Genomic DNA, 21,491 nt, shown 5'->3' with positions numbered 1-21,491 from the left:
CCAGGGACGCTCCGCGCACCACGATCCTGCACCTCGTCTTCCTGCCTAGGGATCGCTGCTGGCCCCGGGCTCGCCCGGGCGTACCGGCCTCTGGGAGGACGCCGGCCTCTGCAGCACACCTGACCTCTACAGTGCTCGAGGGCTTCTGCCGTCTTTTACACCATGCAAAGTTACCTAGTGTCCCATCCTCAGCACTGGTTTACGTTCAGTCTGCTGCTTAATCTACCCGGGGGGGCACTGGGGGCTTCAGCCCCAGCTTTCACAGGTTCTTCCCAACTACAGAACCCAGCAGCATTCCCACTCGGACTCAGGCTATCTAGAAGAACATGGTGGGTTGACCCAGCTGCTTGCTCACCCCCACGCCAGCAGGACGGGGAGGAGAATCCAAAGGGTAAAAGCGAGAAAACTCATGGATCGAGATAAAGACCATTTAACAGGTACAATGAAGATGCACACGCAAAGCAAAATAAGGAATTTATTCACTACATCCCATCGGCAGGCAGAGCCTTGGCACACTAATGGTTACTTGGGAAGACAAATGCCATAACCACAAACGTCCCCCCTTTCTCATTCTTTCCCTGAGCTTTTAGTGCTGGGCCCAGCGCTGTGGGGTATGGAACACCCCTTTGGTCAGTGGGGGTCAGCTGTCCTGGCTGTGTCCCCTCCCGGCCTCGCAGCCAGCCCCAGCCTGCTCGCTTGCGGCGGGCACAGGGGAGAAAGAAGCACAGGAAGAAAACCTTGATGCTGGCAAACCCTGCTGAGCAATAGCCAAAGCACTGCTGCGTTATCAGTGCTGCTAGTCACAAACCCAAAACACAGCCCCATACAGGCTGCTATGAAGACAATTCCATCCCAGCCAGCGCCTGTACAAATAAGAAAATCCAGATCTTGGCACCAGTATCTGCTGAGATCCACAACAGCCAAATAAAGACCAGCTCTCAGAATCACAGAATGGTTTGGGCTGGAAGGGACCTCCAAAGATCTCCCAGTCCAACCCCCCTGCCATGGGCAGAGACACCTTCCACTAGACCAGGTTGCTCAAAGCCCTGTCCAACCTGACCCTGAACACTTCCAGGGAGGGGGCAGCCACAGCTTCTCTGGGCAACCTGTTCCAGTCCCTCACCACCCTCACCATAAAGAATTTCTTCCTGACCTTTTTCATTCTTCTGGAAAAGAATTGTCCAAGGTCAGTCCGTTTCCGTAAGCCAGAACATCAGGATGAAATAACGGTGCCATAAAAATTATGCCAATGAATGACCAGTCTCCCCTAGGACCGCTGGGTAAAAGACCAAACTTAGGCAAGTCTATCAAGGTCAGAGCAAGACTAGTCACGTAGCTCTGTAGCTTCCAGCTCTCCACCTGGTACCACAGCACGGTTTGCCGAATTGCTTCCCACTTCCCCATAACGAAACACTCGTCTCCAAGAACCAATGGAAGGCAATCCTCCAGTACGTGTATGCCACAGGCCGCATCACCATCAACCCACCATCTCAGGCAAGTGGTCTTCCAGGGAGGCAGTCGCCATGTAAAGCTGTCCTGAAAACCTTACTTCACCCTCACAAGTGGACAACGTTGCTACCTTCCTTTGCCCAGCACTGATTGATTGCTCAATCAGTGTTTCACCCGTAGCCCACACCCAATCGAGCCTGTTTTATGCACCGCGCACAGGCATCACCACGCTGCCGAGGATAAAACTTTTTTAAAAAAGGTACTCGAAACAAGCCAAGGACTAGTGTAACAGTACGTACAGCAGTCCAGCTCCTTCCCCTTCTCTTATAGGTGACAGCGGGCATAGTTCTGTGTGAGCTGGCCAAGTTTAACAACACTAAAACAGTTAAAATCAGTTCAACTTTAGGGAATATTGGCTCTAAAAGAATGCTTCATTAGTGAAAAAAATAGGGAGGCCTATCAGGCACACGGAGAGACACCACTGTTGGCAGAAGTTCTGGCTAAACAGAATTGCACTTTTTCAGGAATAATCTTGGTTTTCCCATGTGAAAATTGTTTCTGGGTAAGTCAGTCTGAAGAGTTGGACGCTCACTAAAGAAATGCTCTCACAGCAGCTTCTTTTAATATTTAACAAATATTTCTATTTTAAACAAATATTTCTATCTTTCTACAACTACCTGAAAGGAGGTTGTAGTGAGGTGGGGGTCAGTCTCTTCTCCCTAGTAACGAGTGATAGGACGAAAGGAAACGGCCTCAAGCTGCGCCAGGGGAAGTTTAGGTTGGATATTAGGAAAAACTTCTTCACCAAAAGGGTAGTCAGGCACTGGCACAGGCTGCCCAGGGAGGTGGTTGAGCCTCCATCCCTGGAGGTATTTAAAGAACGGATAGATGTGGTGCTCGAGGACATGGTATAGATGGACTTGACAGTGATAGGTTGATGGTTGGACCCGATGATCTTAAGTGTCTTTTCCAACCTTGACAATTCTATGATTCTATGATTCTATGAAAGCACCCTAAATCGGTCATTTAAAATCCAGGGTACACAGTCACACAGCATAGAAAACTACATATATCTTTAGTTTTTGCTTTGGCAATATGAGTTTAGCAACAGGGCCAAGCCTGGAAGCCACCAGGCTGGCCAGCTCATTGAACTATCTCACTTGAAAAATTTTCCTGCTTTGCAACGTAGAGAGGAATATATCGTGATGTGTATTATATTGAGGCTGGTAATAAGTCATCAATTACCTGATGTTTGTTGTCTTCTCTCTCTGTCTTTCTGCGGTAAGCTTAGGTAGTCCCTTTATTTAAGATAGTCCCTCAACATGTCGCTGCTTGTGGTGAAATGGCTAAGAACAACCCAACGTCCATGACTTACCTGTTCAGACAGACAATCACTTAATGAGTAATCCCAGCCTTGAAATTCTGTCAACAACTTTTTAAAATGTAAATTATGCAATGAACCCATTATATAAATTGCCTATTACATAACTGAATGGAGTAACATCAATTTCAACAAGCTCGCACGCAGATTTGCGGGGTGGAAGGCTTTTTGCTATGAATCAGTGCAAATTTTCACCAGTGAACGGAGAGTGCTCTATGCTTAGTCTGAAAGCAGTTTTGATCGATAAAGGTGACAAAAGGGGGATTCGGACCCAAAGCCTATGAAATGAGTGAGAAAAAAATCCAAGTTTTAGTAACAAAGAAGAAAAAAACTTTACATCCAGTTTGTATCTAACTGACCCTCCCTACTGCCTGTGGTTATTTCGATGTGTGAACATGGCTGGATTGCACGTTTCACCAGAGGGTTCCCTGCAGGAGCTCTGCAGGGAGGCCTCTGCTCTCTGCACTTGAAATGTTGTGATACAGAGCTGAGATAAAGGCCTGGCCCCGCGCGGGCACCCCATTTCCCTGACACAGCCAGGTGTGTAAGAGGGTTTTAAAGGGAGTTGAACAGAACTTAGGTGGGTGGCTGGGAATAACATGTTTACCCTCCATTTCTATCTCTGTTTCTCTCCACCTCCTCCATCTGTCTGACCAACTGTCTTCTCTGTCTGCTGCGTCCTGTCTTCAGCAAGTGCAGAAAAAGGTTCTTTCTAAGGTATGGAGGTGACGAGCAGCTCAGCAGCTGCAGGGCTGTGACGTCGCTGTCTTTTACGTGACTGGTGAGGGGATTTGGAGATGTTCCCTGTGTGTGTGTAAGCCACTTTTGCTCCCCTATTTTGTCCAGTCCTACAGGGGGTTTGCCCAGTTCGGGGTGACGTTTGTTCTCTGCACTGCGCTATTGCATAGCTCCTCAGGCTACGGGGCAGAACTACGTGAGGTAGCTGCAACTGGGGAAATGGAAATAATTTGCATTTCAAAACAGAACAGTAGACATCCTCTTACGTTTTTTTTTAGGCATTTGTAGTAACGTTACCATGCACCTCAGCTAGGCAGAAGAGAGAACCTGTATCATCACAGAAAGAAGTGAACCTCAGAAACTATCCCTTGCGAAACACTGAAGTACATTTTTTACTCATTTTTACTTTTTCTAGCTATTTTTCTCAATGTATATTCTTTCATTCTAACTGTATTATGAGCACATTAACTAAAGTTGATCTGATTGCAAGAGAAAACCAATTTTTTGCTCTTAGAAGCATGAGGAAGCTTTTGAACCATACCCAAACCTTTCGTTGACTATTTTCTTCCTTTATTTCAGCACAGGCCTCTTATCCGGAGTCAGGGAAGCGCGCACAACACGCATGCACCGCGGCAGCTACCCGGGGCGCGGTTCCAGCTTCAGCAGCAGTCGGGTCAGGGTGCCCCTGCAGTCACCCCAGTTCCACTGCCTGGCTGTACTCCAAGCTAGCTCTGATGCACCAGGGCTGAAACCGGTTATTACCGCGCTGGCAGAGTACGCTTACGCCATTTCTCATTTGCAGGTGTTTGGCTTGTGCCAATATTCATATCATTTATCTGAGAGAGGTGGCGGACGCCACTGCGGTGCGGAGATACTGATAAAGGAAAGACAGACACGCTGTTTACTTTCTGTGTGGCACAAAGTAAGGAAAAAACCGAATGTATAACTCTAAGTTTGGGACCTGCAGGACCGGATTTAACCAACACGCACTGGGTATTTCTCCTACTTTTTGAAAACGGAGGCTTTTCCATCTGGAAGCACGGGTGCCCAGCCTGCAGCGCCCAGGTGAGACACCGGCGGGGTTTCCGCCTGTGCAGACCGGCGAACCGCTCCCGCTTCGCCCCCGGCGGCCGCCCGCGGCCCGGGCGACCGCAGGCGGACCGGCCCCCGCCCACGGCTCGGCTGGAGCAGCCGTGACCCCACACGGCCGGTCCCGCCCGCCGCCCTCCCGCTCCCCGCCGCCGAGGCCGCCGGCGCTGAGGTGCGGCGTCCCCAGGGGCCCCGGCGCCCCCCAGCAGCCCCGGGCCCAGCGGGGCGGCCGCCGCCCTCCTCAGCGGGCAGGGCCCGCGCGGCGCCGCCAGGCCGCGAGGTGGCGCTGCCGCCCCCGCCGCCTTCGCGCCGCTCCCTCCGCCGCGCCGCCGCCCGCCCGCCCGCAGCCCTCCGGCCCGGTCGGCAGCATGGAGGCGCCCCCCGTTACCATGATGCCCGTCACGGGCGGCACCATCAACATGATGGAGTACCTGCTCCAAGGTAAGCGGCGGGCGGGACGGCAGGCAGCTCCCTCCCGCCGCCCAGGAGGGCGCCCGGCGGGCCGCGGGCCTGCCTGCCGCTGCCGCCGGGGCCGAGGGGCAGCGCCCGGGGAGCTGGGGCTGAGGGGTCCCGGGAGCGGAGCCGGGCGCCGGCGGGCTGAGGGCGGGCTGCCGCCGGCCGCGCCGCGGGGAAGGCCCCGCTCGCCCGGGAGGGGAGGGGAGGGGAAAGGACAGGAGAGGAGGAAGGGGGTAACCGAGGCGCCGTCTCCGCCCGCCGCAGGCAGCGTCTTGGACCAGAGCCTGGAGAGCCTGCTGCACCGCCTGCGCGGGCTGTGCGACAACATGGAGCCCGAGACCTTCCTGGACCACGAGATGGTGTTCCTGCTGAAGGGGCAGCAGGCCAGCCCCTTCGTGCTGCGGGCGCGGCGCTCCATGGACAAAAGCGGGATGCCCTGGCACTTGCGCTACCTGGGCCAGCCGGAAATAGGCGACAAGAACCGCCACGCCCTGGTGCGCAACTGCGTGGACATCGCTACTTCGGACAACCTGACGGACTTCCTGGTGGAGATGGGCTTCCGCATGGACCACGAGTTTGTGGCCAAAGGGCACGTGTTCCGCAAGGGCATCATGAAGATCGTGGTGTACAAGATCTTCCGCATCCTCATGCCGGGAAACACGGAGAGCATTGAGCCGCTCTCCCTCTCCTACCTGGTGGAGCTCAACGTGGTAGCGCCGGCAGGACAGGACGTCGTTTCCGATGACATGAGGAACTTTGCGGAGCAACTGAAGCCTCTAGTGCACCTGGAAAAAATTGACCCCAAAAGGCTAATGTGATCGAAAAGCTGGGCAGTTAAGGCATTGGTTTTGTTAGTGTTCCTGAAGAGGGTGTTTTTCTGAAACGCCTTTTGAGGGCAAATCGAAACAGGGAGAGGGGAATAAAGGACTGCATCTCAGTGTTTTGTCAACTGCAATTACTAAGTGTTTTTTCCTTCGCTATTGGATGTGAACGAAAGTGTAAACTTCTTTAATACCATTCAGAACATTAATAAATGTTCATACGGGTAGTTTTCCTTCTCCTGTTGGAGAGATACCCGTTAGAAAGCATACTGCCGACCAATCCTAAAACGCCACACTTACTGGAATTCATCTTTCTGTGTGCCCACATCCCAGTGCTGCTTGCTTGCTTTACCAAAAAAAATATTTTTTTAAAATTTTAATTTTTTAAATTTAAAAAATTAAAAGTTAAATTAAAATTTAATCCTAATGAAAAATTAATCCTATCTAATTTTAATTTTTTTAAATAAAAAAATAATTAAAAAAAAAATAAAAACACCCCACCATTCATGTATCCTACCCAGTCATCCTTTTTTCTTTTAAGTAATACATGATGTTAATGCAGGGGATGTTGCTTAACACAAGCATAAACCCAGGAACTACACAGCATAAAAGAGCAAGTGTACACCTATTTACAATAGAATAGTAAAGTAATACTATATGTAGCAGGAACAGCTAGGACTTAAAATACTTTAGTGAAACTGTTTCTGATATAACCAAAGTTAGAACTGGGAAACAATTTAGCAGTATTAAAATTGCAAGAGGTTTTCAGATCTTTTAGTGCTGTTCCGTCTTTTTCACTGAAGTTGGGTATGGCAGTCTTAGTTAATGAGAAAGCAGTAAATTATATGGGTTTTTTTATTATTAGACTTCTCACACCTGACAGCAATATTGAAAACTGACACATTAAACAATTAAGAGCATCATACAGCTGCTAATTGAGCAAGTGATGATCTTGTTTAGCACCTCTCTTTGTAGTAGGGTGGTTAAGTTACCCTCCCTGTATTTCAGTTATATTTGAATTAGGTTTGAGAGTTTTCAAATACAGTTTAAACAAAAAAAGGGGAAAAATAACAAAGATAAAGCAGCTTATTTAAATTTCTCACATTCTTTAGAGAAGGGAACTGTTTTACCATTACTAAAATGCACCAGCCTCTGTCAGAGACATTGCCACCCTTTAGCACCACACAATTCTCTTAACAACTGAAGGCAAAGACCCCTCTCACAAAAAGCTTAAAAAAAAAGCCTTTTAAGTTAACAGCTACATTTTCAACACTGGAGTTTGGACAAAATAAGCCGTGACAAGTGGATGAGCAGTCAACGAGTGCAGTGTCTCAGGAGTTCTGCTGATGCGGGCTCTACGTAAGGGGTGTGGGACAAGCGAGCACTGGAACACCCGCTGGAGAATGCCATCACGTTGAGTACACAGCAATGATTTTCCAAGAGGGTACAAAGCAATGAGGTGACCCGTGTGCTTGAAATATTTTCTGGAGGGTACGGACACACCTACAATTCTTTTGTTCATACTCAGGCATGACTCACCCTCATCGGACAGCACCTCCGAGTCTGGAATTCTTTAGGATACTGTTACAGGGCTTAACTTCCCAGGGAGCAAGGGGTAGGTCCCAGAGCTCTGGCTGAACCCAGGAGCCGAACCTGCTGGGTTGCTCCCCGGTTCAGTTGCAGTCCCACCCCGGCGAGTGGGAATCCTCGGGGTGGTTGTCATATCCTGCTGCTCCAACACTGATTAGGAATCGCTTGCCACAGACTTCCACGATCCATGGCTTGCCTCTTGTGACACAAAATTTTAGAAGTCCAATGGATCAGAAAAGTTGAACATTGTATGCCAGCTTTTCAAAGGGTAGGTAGTTTTAAGTATGCAGACACAGAAAACTAATTATGCAGGTCCTTCCCATTGCATCTGAAAGGAACACGCTTGGTAATGTACCTTTCCAAGCCTCTTTCTAAGTGGAGGGGCAAACAAATCACAGAAGGTTGATGTTAATGTAATGGTGACAGAGAGGAAAATACCACATGGAATTTCAGGCAGACCAGCTCAGGCAAAAGGAGAACTGAATGGGAAGTTCCTAGCTGAAGTTTTTACACTTGTCCTGGTTTCAGCTGGGATAGAGTTAATTTTCTTCCTAGCAGCAGGTATAGTGCTGTGTTTTGGATTTAGGATGAGAATAATGTTGATAACACGCTGATGTTTTAGTTGTTGCTAAGCAGGGCTTACACTAAGTCAAGGACTTTTCAGCTTCTTGTGCTCTGCCAGGTGCGTAAGAAGCTGGGAGGGAGCACAGCCAGGACAGCTGACCCAGACTGGCCCAAGGGCTATGCCATACCGTATGACATCATGCCCAGTATATAAGCTGGGGGAAGAAGAAGGAAGGGAGGGGACATTGGGCGTGATGGCGTTTGTCTTCCCAAGTAACCGTTAGGCGTGATGGAGCCCTGCTTTCCTGGGGATGGCTGAGCACCTGCCTGCCGATGGGAGGGAGTGAATGAATTCCTTGCTTTGCTGTGCTTCTGCTTTACCTATTAAACTGTCTTTATCTCAACCCCCAAGTTTTCCTCAGTTTTACACTTCCAGTTCTTTCTGCCATCCCGCCAGGGAGTGAGCAAGCGGCTGTGTGGTGCTTAGTTGCTGGCTGGGGTTAAACCATGACAACACTTTAGATGACAACAGGTCTGACTATTGCTTGGTCTAAGTTCTTGAAAATAAAAATAATAATTTAAAATAGTTCTTTTTGAGGATAATTTTTTAAGGAGAATTAGTTTAAACCTTAAAAATTGCAGCAATCCACATTACTGGCCTTCCTTATTCTAGCTGCAGTGCATGCACAGAAGATGCAGGTGTGCAGAGAAAAAAAAGCTTACTGCATCAATGGTTACAGCTGAAGTAAAATGGACACTTCCAGGCACCTAACACTCAAAAAGCATATCCCTTTATCTAGTGAAATGCACCTTTCTCCTCCTTTGCTTTTATAGCTGGAGACTAAAGATAATAGCAATACTATTAGTAATACACACTGGTAAATTGCATGGCATCACCCCAACTAATTATCATTCATTACCTAGAGTCAAATTATATTGTAGTTACACAGACGGCTACAGAAATGCTCAACCTCTCCTTACTGGAAAGTACGCATTTTTTAAACTACACACATAACATATGGGACCAAGAATGTGACTGTATTCTTTTTATTCTATTTTGGGGGATTTCCTTTAGCCAGCTAAAAGAGCTGCATTCTTCCAAGGGCAGGGCTTACCTCAGGACTCTCTATTTCTTGCAATGTATTACCTGAGGCCTGATGCAGCTCAGCTTAAGGTCAGTTTTCTTTTTGTGCAAGTTAGTACCTTCTGTTATTTCAAGCTGTTCCTCCAGTCTTGCATACTTGTAAGGTTTCTACAACTTCACTTACTACCATATAAAAAGTAGAAATCCCTGCATAACAAAGGTAGGATTGTTATTGATCCATTAGGCACAAGCTATTTCTGCTATTAAGAAAGCTTGCTCTTACAGAAGCTCATCTCAGTCCTTAAAAATTCTTCATACTTTAGGAAAAGCCACGAGTTTATCCTCTGGCACTCCTCAATGCTGGATCTCTGTTCTTCCCATGGAAACTTCCATAATGTTGTTAATTCCGGACAAACGAAGACAAGAGCTGAAATACTTTGGAAGTGCTCTATATTAAGACTACACTGTACAGGAACATCTTTTTAACATGCCTCTGATATGCTAGCGCAAAATGAGCTTTCCGATACATAAACTAATGTGGCATTCAAGTTTTCATCTCAGTAATACAAGCAAACTGCATTCCTGATAAATGTTTTCCATATATTATAATATTGTATGTAGCTTTATACATGATCTAAAAGTTGCTTAAAAGGTAAAATGTTTTAAATGAGTTTCTCCAAAGCACTGAAAGTTAAAAATAACTACAAACCAGGATTTTTCTTCATAATTTTTAATACTTTTCACTTTTAAATACTGTTTTTAAATTTGTGATTGTAACATGGAAGAGCCAACTTCTTTTAATTTTTAAAACTTATCATTAGGATCATAAAGCTATTATAGAACAAATAGTTACACTCTACACACTCAAAGTACTCAAAAATATGATTCATGTTTTAAGTCTGTAGATGAACAGTGGCAATTCAAATACAGCGTTATCTGTACAACTTGACAAAAATACAGGTGGACAATCTGATTAGTTTAAAGAGAATCTGCACAACTTCAGATAAGCCAGCTCAGCCCAATTAAGTAAAAGGTAAATTTTTTTTCAAAGTGCATCACATTTTTCACAGATAAATTTATCAAAGTAAGAAGTTCAGGTTCTCAGACAGAGTAATAATGACCATCTCATCCTCATTCCCAATACAAGTTCCATCAAGTCATTTCCTTATGATCTAGTTTAGCAATGTTCAAATTCTCCAAACGGACACAGATATTCAGAGAACAATATCTGATGGAGAAGATTGCTGCCTTCTCAGCCCTTCAAATTGGTTCAGCTTACAAAAAAATCCATTCCAGAGCCAGGAGCTGCTTCTGCAAAGACCAGTACAGCTGTATAAATACTACCGACTCATTAATAGGAGGAAGTGAACTTGGAGCACACAGATACGTGGCAGTGACTGGAAAGAGGGATGGGCTCAAGAGACAGGGCAAATTTTATAAAACTATAAAAGCAAGATCCCTTCCAGAAGAAAAGATCTAATGGCTACTTGCACACAGACAATTTGAGAGGCCTATAGAGAACTGCCTTTTTTCATTTGTTTTTAAAGAGTTCAAGTCATACCAATTTCTCAGTCTTGCAATTCCTTCTGTATTCTTTAAGAAACCTCTTACAACTCTGATTGGGCAGGGCTAGCTGTAGTGAAGTACCAGTGCCTTTATCTAAAAGTAAAACGTATTCTTTACAAATAGTATCTGTAGTGTAATTTTATTTACAGAATAAATTGCAAAAGTACATCACATTTAGTGCAAATGCAACTAATGATATAAGTTTATATACTGCTTTGTAAACTTTCCATACCTTTGTAAAATAAAGCTATCCAATTAAATTAATAAACTCACCTGTGTTCCAACAATTACCAGAAACAGCAAATAAGGAGTTAAACTCTCTATATTTTGGATTTTTTTTTTTTTTTTAAGTTCCCATCAGTGGCTATGGTGGAATGAACCATTGCTTGGTTGATTGTAAAATGATGGAAGTACATTTGAGGTATAAGATTTTTTTTTTTTAACATCGCTATATAAAATGCTCACGGGTGATATAGTAAACATGTACAAATTTTGCTCTTATTTGCCTTACTAACATTACCATATAGGCACTTTTCTACATATTCAAATTAACAGAATAACTCTGTAATAAGGCATATTCCATGCACACCATTAGAGAAAGGCAAATAAAAAGGGAAGAGTTATGGAGCATGAAATCTGCATGCATGTGTAATCACGTGTTATGTATGATTTCATCTCTACAGAGATGAACAGAAAGTTTTTCAACACTGTGCAGATCACATTTAATCATTTACCAAATCTTCATTAAGTTACTATATTATATTTATTTTCAGGCACCTACCATACTATATCAAATAAGACTTTCGGCTTTCTTTTGAAAAAAATATATTTGAAACTTTTTTCTTAAGATACACAGGTTATTGAAACACCGAGCAGTCTCTGAAGAGTTTCCAACTACAGGACATGGATAAAAGACCTCAAAGTCAGTACCAGTCTGCCACAGTCCTCTCCTAGTGAGCATCTCCAAAATCAAAGGCAGGGAAATACCTGACATTTAAATTCTCACAGCAACTAAAGGGAACTTTTCCATTAAGAGCTACACATCCTTATAGCTCTGATGGGTTTTTGCTCAAGAGGCAAATAATTTTCTACACGAACCTCATAGCATGGCTTTATTAAGATGAGGAAAACACATGCAGGATCTGAAAATAATGTACTTATCCTCATTCTAGACTGGGAATGTTGTCTTATGTAGTCCAAATTACTTCAATAAATATTATAGTGTACCTTCTCACAGCTTCAGGAAAGCCCTGGATATCATGCAAGAAAGCAGTCCACATACAGCGTGGACAGATGACTTCTGGCTTTCAGGCAGTCTCTTGCCCTCTCATACAGCATCTTCCTGGATAATTCTGGATCATGTTTAATAACAAAAATTCTGGAGCACATATTACATAACTAAAAAATACAATAGAAATATAAAGATATCTGGAAAAAAAATAAAGCTTTTCACACTCTTACTCCTTCAGAACCAAAGATCTTCATAAGAGTAAGACAATAGAAAAGGCAAAGTCATAAGGATATTGACAGCCCTCAGTTATTAACTGACATTTTATGTAACAAGATGATTCATTATAGGAACCAGCAGCAATGAACTATGATTATACAAAGCAAAACAAAACCTGCCAACAAGTCACCTAGGCTTTACTGAAGTTCCTCGCTCACCCCCAAAATACCACATAGGTTTTTGCGCATATAAAGCACATACAGTATGCTATATGTGCATTTGTCTTTTGTGCTTTTTAAACATGCACAAAATCTGTGCGAGTATCTTAGGAAGGCTGACAGTGAAAATTCTGCAAGTTGTTTAAAATTAATGCAGTAACTCACATTGGTGATTCAATTTGTACATGTTCTTTCTCTTCTAAAGCAGGCAAATAAAAAAAGAGCCGTATACATGTTATCAATACATGTATTTATAATTGCACACTGATTCAGCAAGAGAAGTTAGCAGGAGACAGCTAGTGTTAAATATTCGGCCTCATGGTATCACAACACTTCTTCACTTCAGTATACAAAGCCTAGAACTTGGGCCATAAAAAGACTGTAGATCCTTCGTTCCAGCATGGAGTGCTCTATGCATGGTCACTTCTCCAAAGTGGAATGCTCACCCAGTCTTGTTCCGATTGCTGCAGGTAAGCAAAGACAAAAATACAGCACTGAAAAGTTTGAACACTAATAGGAAAACAGAACGTGTTAAACACCTTAAATAATATCAGTCCTGCTATGATCACATTTGAACACTTGGCTCATGACAGTTGTGTTTTTAATGGTTCACCTACACTAGTTCTCTAACAATATACAATTAAAAATGTGAATCATTACAGGGCTACCTGTTACAGAAGGATCAAATGACTAAGACTTTTCGAGTCTGATATAATAAATAGAACCCAAAAATAAAAGGTAACCTATGCCATGCATAGAAAAAGTGATAAAAACTCATTTTCAGATCATGCTGTAATACTAGAACTACCAAATGGAATTCGATGGTTTGACACTACAGTTGTATGTAATGGAGTATATAGCAAGAGTCTACACTAACAAAAATTAAGCAAAGCCTTACTTCACACTAAGGCTTACGTCTGACAGATTCAGACAGCCCCAAAAGTAATCAAGAAATCCTCTTGTAATGTCATATCACCATTTAAATGTTGAAATCATTTTAGATTAGCCCAATGACCTATACCATTAAAATACACCCATTGACTTCAGAAAGCGTCTGTAAATCCCTTTTCTTTCTCTAGGCTCATCAGAAAGGCTAAAAATTTAAGTCACAGCCTTTAAAATACTCCAGTAGTTGCCACTGGTCTGTTAGAGAAGTTCCATTAATAAACATCGTAGATCAAAACTATTCTGTCAATATAAAAGAATCCTTTGACCTTCACAATATTTTATCAAATATGCAATTATAAGCAGAATTTAAGATACCAAAACCTCATGAGGCTCTAGAGAAACTTCAGTATGTACTCTTTTCAGAACAAATGTAAAATGCCTGTGATAGCTGAGAAAAAACAATACTTCATCCTTTTATACTTCTACATAAATTAGACATGTATAAGCACTTAATTCATGCCAATCATGGTAAGACATTTCTAGATTGCGTATTTCTGTTTGTCCTTAAATTTAGAACTGTCAATCACGAATGAAAAAAATGAACATATACCTGCTAACACTAGAATAAAATAGGCTTTCCTGCTGTTTTCTCTTGCACGTATGATGTAAAACGCTTCAAGAATTTTGGATATTCTCGTTTTGCCACTGCCCGTAACACTGATGCTGGTGCCCATCCTCCTGGGTTCACTAGAAGTAGACAGGAAGAAAGACACTGAAATGCAGCAAATCTGCTAAAGGCTAGAAAAGAAAATTTAAGTTCCTTATTCCTCCAACTCTTTCTGCAGTAACAGGAAAACAATAATGATCAGCAGATTTTTTTTTTTTTAATGCCCTTACAGCTTGTATTGTAGCACTTTCTACTCTTAGTACTCAAGCTCAGTCCAGTTCTATGATGCCACTATTTAGAAAACATTAAACATAACATGTTGTGAGTCTTCAGGGAATACCCAAATGGAAGGTGATATTCTCTAAGGACTTCCAAGAAACAACAGAAAAAGAGACTCAAGTTACTACTTATTTCAAAGAAAACAAAAGTTAGTCTTAACTTTTCAATAACTGCTGCGTTTGTCTGCAGAATTGCTACATAGCCAATGTCTTACAAGTTATTTTTAAAGCACTTTAAACAAAATTCGAACTGATTCTAAAATATGACTCAGTTCACAGGGCAAGTATTTTGCCGAAAAAACTGCCACTTCCCACATAATCACAGTTCAGAATTTATCAATAAAAATATATTTAAGTGATTGGGAAACTTCTAAAAAGGAAACAAAGCAGCTTGCCCAGAGTTTAACATCATAGAGTATTATTTGTACAGGATTTAATACAAATTACATCACTTCTATATGGCAAAGACTTACTGAACCAATTTTTCAGACTCTGACTCTTTAGTAAGCCATGTAATAGGCGGTTAAAAGTATTAAGCAGGTGAGCTACTCTAAGTGTTTTGTAGCTGCAGGAGAGGAGCTAGTATGTATGAAGCTCCAATACTACAATACACTGCTAAATACTGGGTACAGTAACAATAGAGTTTGGCTTTGATAACTTTTCAGTCAATACCAAGGATTCTATCAGTTAAATTTTAAAAATATGTAAACTGGATTATACAGCTTGCAAACATCCTCATACAAAACATATTTGCTCCTCCTTAACATTGCGAGTAAGAACTGTATCTTCGCTATCAGCAGCTTTTCAGCCTAACAAGATGAATCAGGGGAAAAAAAAAATTACAACAATACAGGAAAAAAACCCATACTATTAATGAAACTAAAAGCTATGCCAAGTTATCCAAGTTGCAGACATTTCTCCTGCCCACCCTCGTGCACCCCAAGGTTTGGTACTTAGGGCTGAGCTACACACCACTTCCATTTATTCCTCCCAGAATGCCACACAATGAATGATCCCATTCATTGATTCATGTAGCACATTAATTCCAGTCTTTTTGAACACGAAGACCACAAGCATGATGCTATGCAGAAATTTAACAGAAAACTGCATCAAGCTTTTTTTTGCCATATTCAGGTCCCCAGAATTAGCATATATCGCAAAGGTCATACTGAAAAATTTTAGACTTACCATTAGCTACATATGTAATCTTGCATAGGATGTTGTCCCTGCTTATTTCCTTGTTCCCCTCTGGTGGGCTTACTAATGTCTGACAAATCATAGCAATATTTATTTTGGCACGGACACACCGATTGTTCAGCTGCAAAAAAAAAAAGAAAAATTTGTAAGCCTCAAACTAGATTTGTTTCACCATACTTGACTGCTAACATTTTAATTTACTATGAAGTCTAAGACACTCCAGAAGCTGTGTTTCTGAGAGTTTGCATTCTAGCACTACATGGATGTAACATGAACGTGAGTGAAATGAAAGATGTATGGTGAACAGGGAAAGGATTAAACTAAAATGCCTGAATCTCAGGTTTTTGTTTGCTTAATACATATTACAAGTGAATTACTTTTATTATTGTGACAAACAAGTAAGAAAACATTTAAAGAATATTGTATCAGCATTTACAAATATCAGTTAGTAACTCTTCCCTTGTAAGCAGTCTATGGCATAGCAATCAGCACAGAAATACTCCGAAGAAAACTATCATTGCTACTACCTGACAGAACCAAGGCACAACTGTGTAAGAAGGGGGTTTAACAGATTCCATACCTACAATTATACAAGCCTACTCCTACACCTGACAATACTGAAGAGTTATTGATTTGATTCCATACAAAATAACCTCAATTCCTTAAAGTGTTTTCACATCTCCAGAAATCTTGCTTCTGTGCTGCTGCAACACCTTAGATCTGCCAACTGTTGAGATAAGGCAAGAAAGCTTTTTGGCTTAGAATGCCTTCAGCAGGTCGTTGTATCACCTGGTTTAAATAAACTGTATTTTTGCATACATCCCCCCCCCCCCCCCCCCCCCCCCCAGCTTTTCACATGCATTATCACATAATAGAAAAATGTTATCTTAAAAGCAAAACTTGACAGAATGAAAATAATACTTACAGGAGCACTGTCATGTTCCACAGAGAAATTGCACACAATCCATGTTTCAGGGTCATTTTCATTGAATGCTGGTATCTTTCTGATGGCAGACAAATACAGCACATCCCTTTGAGAAGCTGGCCACACCCTCTGCAGAGAAACACCTGAATATTATTTGCAAAACTGGAAAAGCTTAAGGACTTACTATTCTTAGATAAAGGAAAAACAAGCAAGGCAAAACAGGTCAGTCATGTTATTTAAGTAAAAGTTTCTTCAAGCTAGTAATTTCATTTTCAAAACTGAAACAGAACATAGCTGTTGTACAGATGCATATCAGGTTATAAGGCTATGCTTCATTTTAAAAAACTTAAGGCACAAGTTTAAGGCCTTTGAAATGCAGGAAGCCAAGCTACAATGACTTTTTCAGTGGACGAACAGGAAGAGGCAGTTCCCCTCCTGTTCCCTCCATCTCAGGTTTACATTTTAGTTAATACTTGTAAGATACAAACTGAACTAGTGGTCAAGTATAAATAGATGCATCTATGGTTACTTAAGTCTCCAGAGAGAAAGCAAGCAAGGGAGACAAATATTTAAAACAAACATTATTTCACAAAGCTACTACTTCAGTAAGGCAGATAGGGTAAACTGATATTATTCACGAGAAAGTTTCAGAAGCAAAATGTCTGGTAAAATAAGAAAATACACAAAAGCCATTTTCCTGACACTCAACAGGGGAAAAAAGTCTAGCTTTTACCACAACACTGTACAGTTTACACAACTGTCTTACTCAAAATCACAAGTCCTCTGTTACAAAAGTTTTAAGGTAACTGCATTACTGGTAGAATTGTCAAAGAAAAATATTTGGTTTGAGTATACTAAGACTTGGAATCATGCAAGATTAATCTGTACACTTCATTCCCATTTTTCTGAACCTTTAAGTTACAGTTGTTGGGTTATAATTCAAATGAACATTTTAGTAAAGCTACAACAGAACTGGTTGTGGGGGGAAAAACAATGAAGTTACAAGAACAAATGTTGTACCGGTAATTATACCACCTCAAAACGCAAGTATGTATGTCAAGTAATTGTGGTCAACAATAGCTTGCATCATTGCAACAAAACATACGATACTGTGGTACAGGTTTCTTCCTTGTAGTCAGTATTGATTTATTGCTTCTGTTAGCTTTATATGACTCTTGCTTGCTGGCAGTGATATATTTAGAGATTAAAAACAGTCCTCATTTGTTATTACAAACTCTATCAGACACATGCACAAGCAATTACGCTATCAAGACAAGTTAGAAAAATTACAAAGTTGCAGTTTAATAGAGAACTTGTTCTGAAATGTTGTTCTGAACAGTATTTTAAGTTGTTAAGCCGTTAAAGTATTTCAGAATAAGATTAGAACATACATGCCCAAGACTGTCTCAGTAAGATATACATACAGCTGAAGTGTTATTACCTTATGTGTCTGGTAAATGATGATTGCATTATCAGCTAAATTTTCCACAACATGGAAATTTTCAATTGTTGCTAAAAGAGGGGGGGGGAAACAAAATTCATCAGTAAACAAGTACAGATATTAGGTCAATGTTATAAATAATACCCTTGCTGATAAACATGCAAAGCTTAAGAACCAATTCCTTACTTTCCCAGTCATTACGAACATCGACATTCCAGAAGTAGTGGCAAACTTCATGCCCTGTTACCCCTTTAACGGCATGGGTTGCTTTCAAAGGATCTAAAACTATTCCGTTCTCTTCCACCTCTCTTCTGTATACCTATAGCCAAATACAAAGAAAGAAATGTAGAAAGAAATTGTCAAAACTGTTCATGTTTTAATTGTTTAAAATTTCATCAGTTTTTTTAAAAAAACCACTTACCTAGAAGAATAACACATGAACAATTTGCCACATCAGTGTTCTCTGGTAACTACCAATGCAGACATTCTTTCATGGCAATGCACATGTAATTGCAAGGCAATGCACCAGTATTTTAAGAATCTCTACTCCAAAAATGGTTTATTTATCACTATGCACAAGGATCCATATAAGCACAGTAGAGCAGCCAACAAAATAACTTGCTACTCTATAATATTTTTATACATCTAATTTACACATAATTTTGATACCAATTAGGAGAGAATGAAAAAGGAATCTGCAAAGATAAAGCTATTGCAAGAGTTACACAGCATTTTGTATGAATAAATATATTAAAAGATGCCACTCTTGCAGACTCCAGTCCTAACTTAAACAATGCTATTCTCAGAGAGAAGTTTTAACAGCATAACTTGCTGAATGATGGTAGTCCCAGAAAATCATACACTCACTTAGGTTGGAAAAGACCCTTAAGACTGAGTCCAGCCATAAACCTAACACTGCCAAGTCCACCAGACGGAAAGTATCTGTCTTCACAGTGTATCATCTTATATCAATTAAACAAAGTCCCAAACATTTACCTTCATTTCTCCTTCTTCTACCACTAGCTGCCAATTGGCATCTCCTCCTACATCTTGCAAAGAATATGTCATATGGTTTTGTACCATCTCTTCCACCTTTAAAGGACAAAAAAAAAAAACAAAACACAACACATTTTCAACTCATTCCTTCCATCTTCTTGGGCAGAGACTGTACAGTACTGGAAGCCACAAGTCAATACTTCAAATCCTGTGCAAGAGCTGAATTTGGAGAGCAGAGCTTTCTATTACAGGTTAAGAACAAGCATATTCTTCTAGCCTTCAGAAACAAAAGCCAAAATCTTGATTCAACTTCCAACTTCATTCTTTATGTACAGGTACTTCCCATCCGTCCTTTGCACCTCTAAACTGTCAAAACTCACTATATTTCTACCTAAGACAGTTTTATTTCAACATATAGGAACTTACTTCAGGTATCTCTAAATAGAATTACAATGCACTGTAAGATATTCACTGAAGAGCATTTAAAAAGCTGAACAAAGGCGGGGGGGGTGGGAAGGAAAGCAGATAAGCTCTAAAAAAGTGAATGCATATCAAAAGTTGTATTGGAAGAGCAGTGAAGGAAACATGAAGTCATGAACAAAGCATGCCTACTCTGATTCACTGGCATCTTTGCACAGTTGCCAGCTAGAAAAAAAAACAGAAATGCTTACATTCAAAAAAATTATGATGATACAGAGACTCTATTATAAAATACTAATTTAAAGATTATTTAGCTAAACAGTTGAGTGCTTTTCTTAAACGCCAAATAGTTGATACATTTTTATCAAGCTATGTGAATACCTCATTTTTTCACTCCATATAATGTGCGTGAAAATGGGTGCTGGGACAGGAAAGGGATTTTTATTTTAAATCTACAATCTTACTCTGTTTCTTTGGTTCCCCACCCCTTTCCAAATCCAACTCTTCCCCAGACAAAAACAGAAGCAAAAATCTAAGGTATCCTTTGCTGCTTAATGTTTACAAGTACTGGAAACATTTTAATAACTTTTTTCCACCCAAAAGGTAGGTGACTACTAAAACTTGTCACAGCAAGTAAGTCCACATGATTGACACTATTTTCCTCAATTACTAGAAATACCTTTATTTCAAAAGGAAAAGCACTATAAGCAAATGTTAGTTAATTGATCAAAGATTAGTCCAAGAAGTGCACAATCACAAGATTAATAGCCTGAACCGATAAGTGGTTTTGCACAACTTACAAATATACGAAGCCTAGTGTGCATGAAATAACATATAAACCATATATTCGAGCAAGTATTACAACAAGTAGAAAGCAAAATTGAAGAAACTTAATGATCTTTTTATGATATGATAAAGAATTGAAAGATGTTATTTACTTTTAATTTAAAGCAGTAATTTTGTTTGTACTATGTACTGCATGGGCAATACTTAAGACCAGGAAGAAAAAAGGTAATTGAATCAAGTTAAAATCCTCAAAGTACAACATCAAAATAAAATCCATTAGATGGAAATTTTAGTTCATCTTATTTTAACTACAGACTTCTCTACAGAAGCAAAAGTTATCAGTCCAGTTTTGAGGGTTTTCTTTGCATTTAGTTTTGTTTTTGAGTTATAATGAACTAAAAACACCCGCAAGATTTGTGTTTCTGCTTCTAGATGGCCATCATTTCCTGCCAGTTACCAGCAGGTTTCCTACAAAAGAGTCTTCTTTTTTTTTTTTTCCAGTGAAACAATGGCAGTACAATCCAAACCAGGTAAGAATGTGGGCTATTTAAATATTCAGTTTACTAGCTCTAGGTCACATTTCTTTCCGAAAGGAATCCTCGCCATGCTCCCAACATTTACTTGCAGCACCTTCAGCTCCCTATGTCTCCTCTCCCCTAGCTCCTAATCTATTAAGGATGAAGCTAACTTTATGTTTGTTTTGTCTTTTGCTGCTTTTTGCTTTGTGCTAAATGCAGAGGGATGAGGGGAATAGCAAGGAAAGAAGAGAAGGAGGCATTCACAGGAGGGCAATCTAAAGAGTTCCTTACTTCTGCTTCACCAAGGAATTGCACTACTACTCCCTTGCGCATACTGCCTCTTGAGACTACGTAATCTACACACTGGTCGCTGTCGGTCAACCTGCGCCTATTTCAAAGACACAGAGCCAAGATTCACAGCTTCCTTCCGACAGGGAAGGGAGGCCACACTATTACCTCTGGGTTCCTGGTAGGCTATGGGAATGGTCTGCAAAAATACTTGTAACCTGTATGCCATGCAGCCTTGTCCTGAACATTAAGTGGGAAGTTCTTCACTTTAAAGGCCCTCAGAACAGCAAAATCTATTTTAAAAATCTGATAGTCCTTTAAAAGAAAGTGATCTGCAAAACATCTACAGTGTTTTAAGCCCACAACCTCCCACTCAACTGGCAGAGACAAATCAATGCCTTTCCAGAGGCACACTGAAGAACTAGCTCCCATCAGAATACATGTTTATATTTCTCACTCTTAAAAACAAGGCTGCAAGTTTCTACTTGACCTTTTACCGATACCAAAATTCCCTTCATACGAATCAAGTCTAGAAACAAGTCATGTTCATTCAGACTCAAGATATTAGCTTGCCTTTCCAAAAGTCAAATCCTCAGCCTGGGAACAGAGGCCAGTTTCATATTAACAAGGCCCAGAGCAGGCTACCACCAAAAGAAGGTGAGCTGCTCTTCTCTTCATTGTCTC

General features: G+C 41.3%; 2 protein-coding genes across 5 annotated transcripts in view; one reads left to right on the top strand and one right to left on the bottom strand.

The window, feature by feature from the left end:
* Window positions 1–4,977: 4,977 nt before the first annotated feature.
* LOC309602213 (mediator of RNA polymerase II transcription subunit 18) lies at window positions 4,978–6,151 on the top strand. Its single transcript, XM_082335603.1, has 2 exons — window positions 4,978–5,098; window positions 5,378–6,151. Exons 1-2 carry the CDS (start codon window positions 5,026–5,028, stop codon window positions 5,929–5,931), a joined length of 627 nt encoding a protein of 208 aa, XP_082191729.1. The 5' UTR covers window positions 4,978–5,025; the 3' UTR covers window positions 5,932–6,151.
* A 3,788-nt stretch (window positions 6,152–9,939) lies between these two features.
* CERT1 (ceramide transporter 1) overlaps window positions 9,940–21,491 on the bottom strand; it is an 80,907-nt gene continuing 69,355 nt past the window's right edge. For 3 of the 4 annotated variants that reach the window (XM_082336127.1, XM_082336125.1, XM_082336128.1), the window contains 7 exons: window positions 18,796–18,891; window positions 17,986–18,118; window positions 17,800–17,870; window positions 16,359–16,487; window positions 15,425–15,554; window positions 13,902–14,038; window positions 9,940–12,867 (listed from right to left, as the gene is read on the bottom strand). In XM_082336127.1, coding sequence (XP_082192253.1) covers window positions 13,911–14,038; window positions 15,425–15,554; window positions 16,359–16,487; window positions 17,800–17,870; window positions 17,986–18,118; window positions 18,796–18,891 — 687 coding nt within the window. In that variant the 3' untranslated portion in view covers window positions 9,940–12,867; window positions 13,902–13,910. The remainder of the gene's footprint in view (window positions 12,868–13,901; window positions 14,039–15,424; window positions 15,555–16,358; window positions 16,488–17,799; window positions 17,871–17,985; window positions 18,119–18,795; window positions 18,892–21,491) is intronic. The other variant, XM_082336126.1, reaches the window with a different exon arrangement.

Source organism: Platalea leucorodia (genome assembly GCF_965183815.1).
Source record: "Platalea leucorodia genome assembly, chromosome: Z".
NCBI lineage: Eukaryota > Metazoa > Chordata > Aves > Pelecaniformes > Threskiornithidae > Platalea > Platalea leucorodia.
Note: the sequence above shows the minus strand (reverse complement) of the source record. Positions and strands in the feature narration are given on the sequence as shown.

Excerpts from the sequence above, each read along its gene's own strand:
- LOC309602213 (XM_082335603.1), top strand. The coding sequence starts at position 5,026 with ATGGAGGCGCCCCCCGTTACCATGATGCCCGTCACGGGCGGCACCATC. Across the intron at positions 5,099-5,377 it reads GATGGAGTACCTGCTCCAAG|GCAGCGTCTTGGACCAGAGC; the intron begins GTAAGCGGCGGG and ends CGCCCGCCGCAG.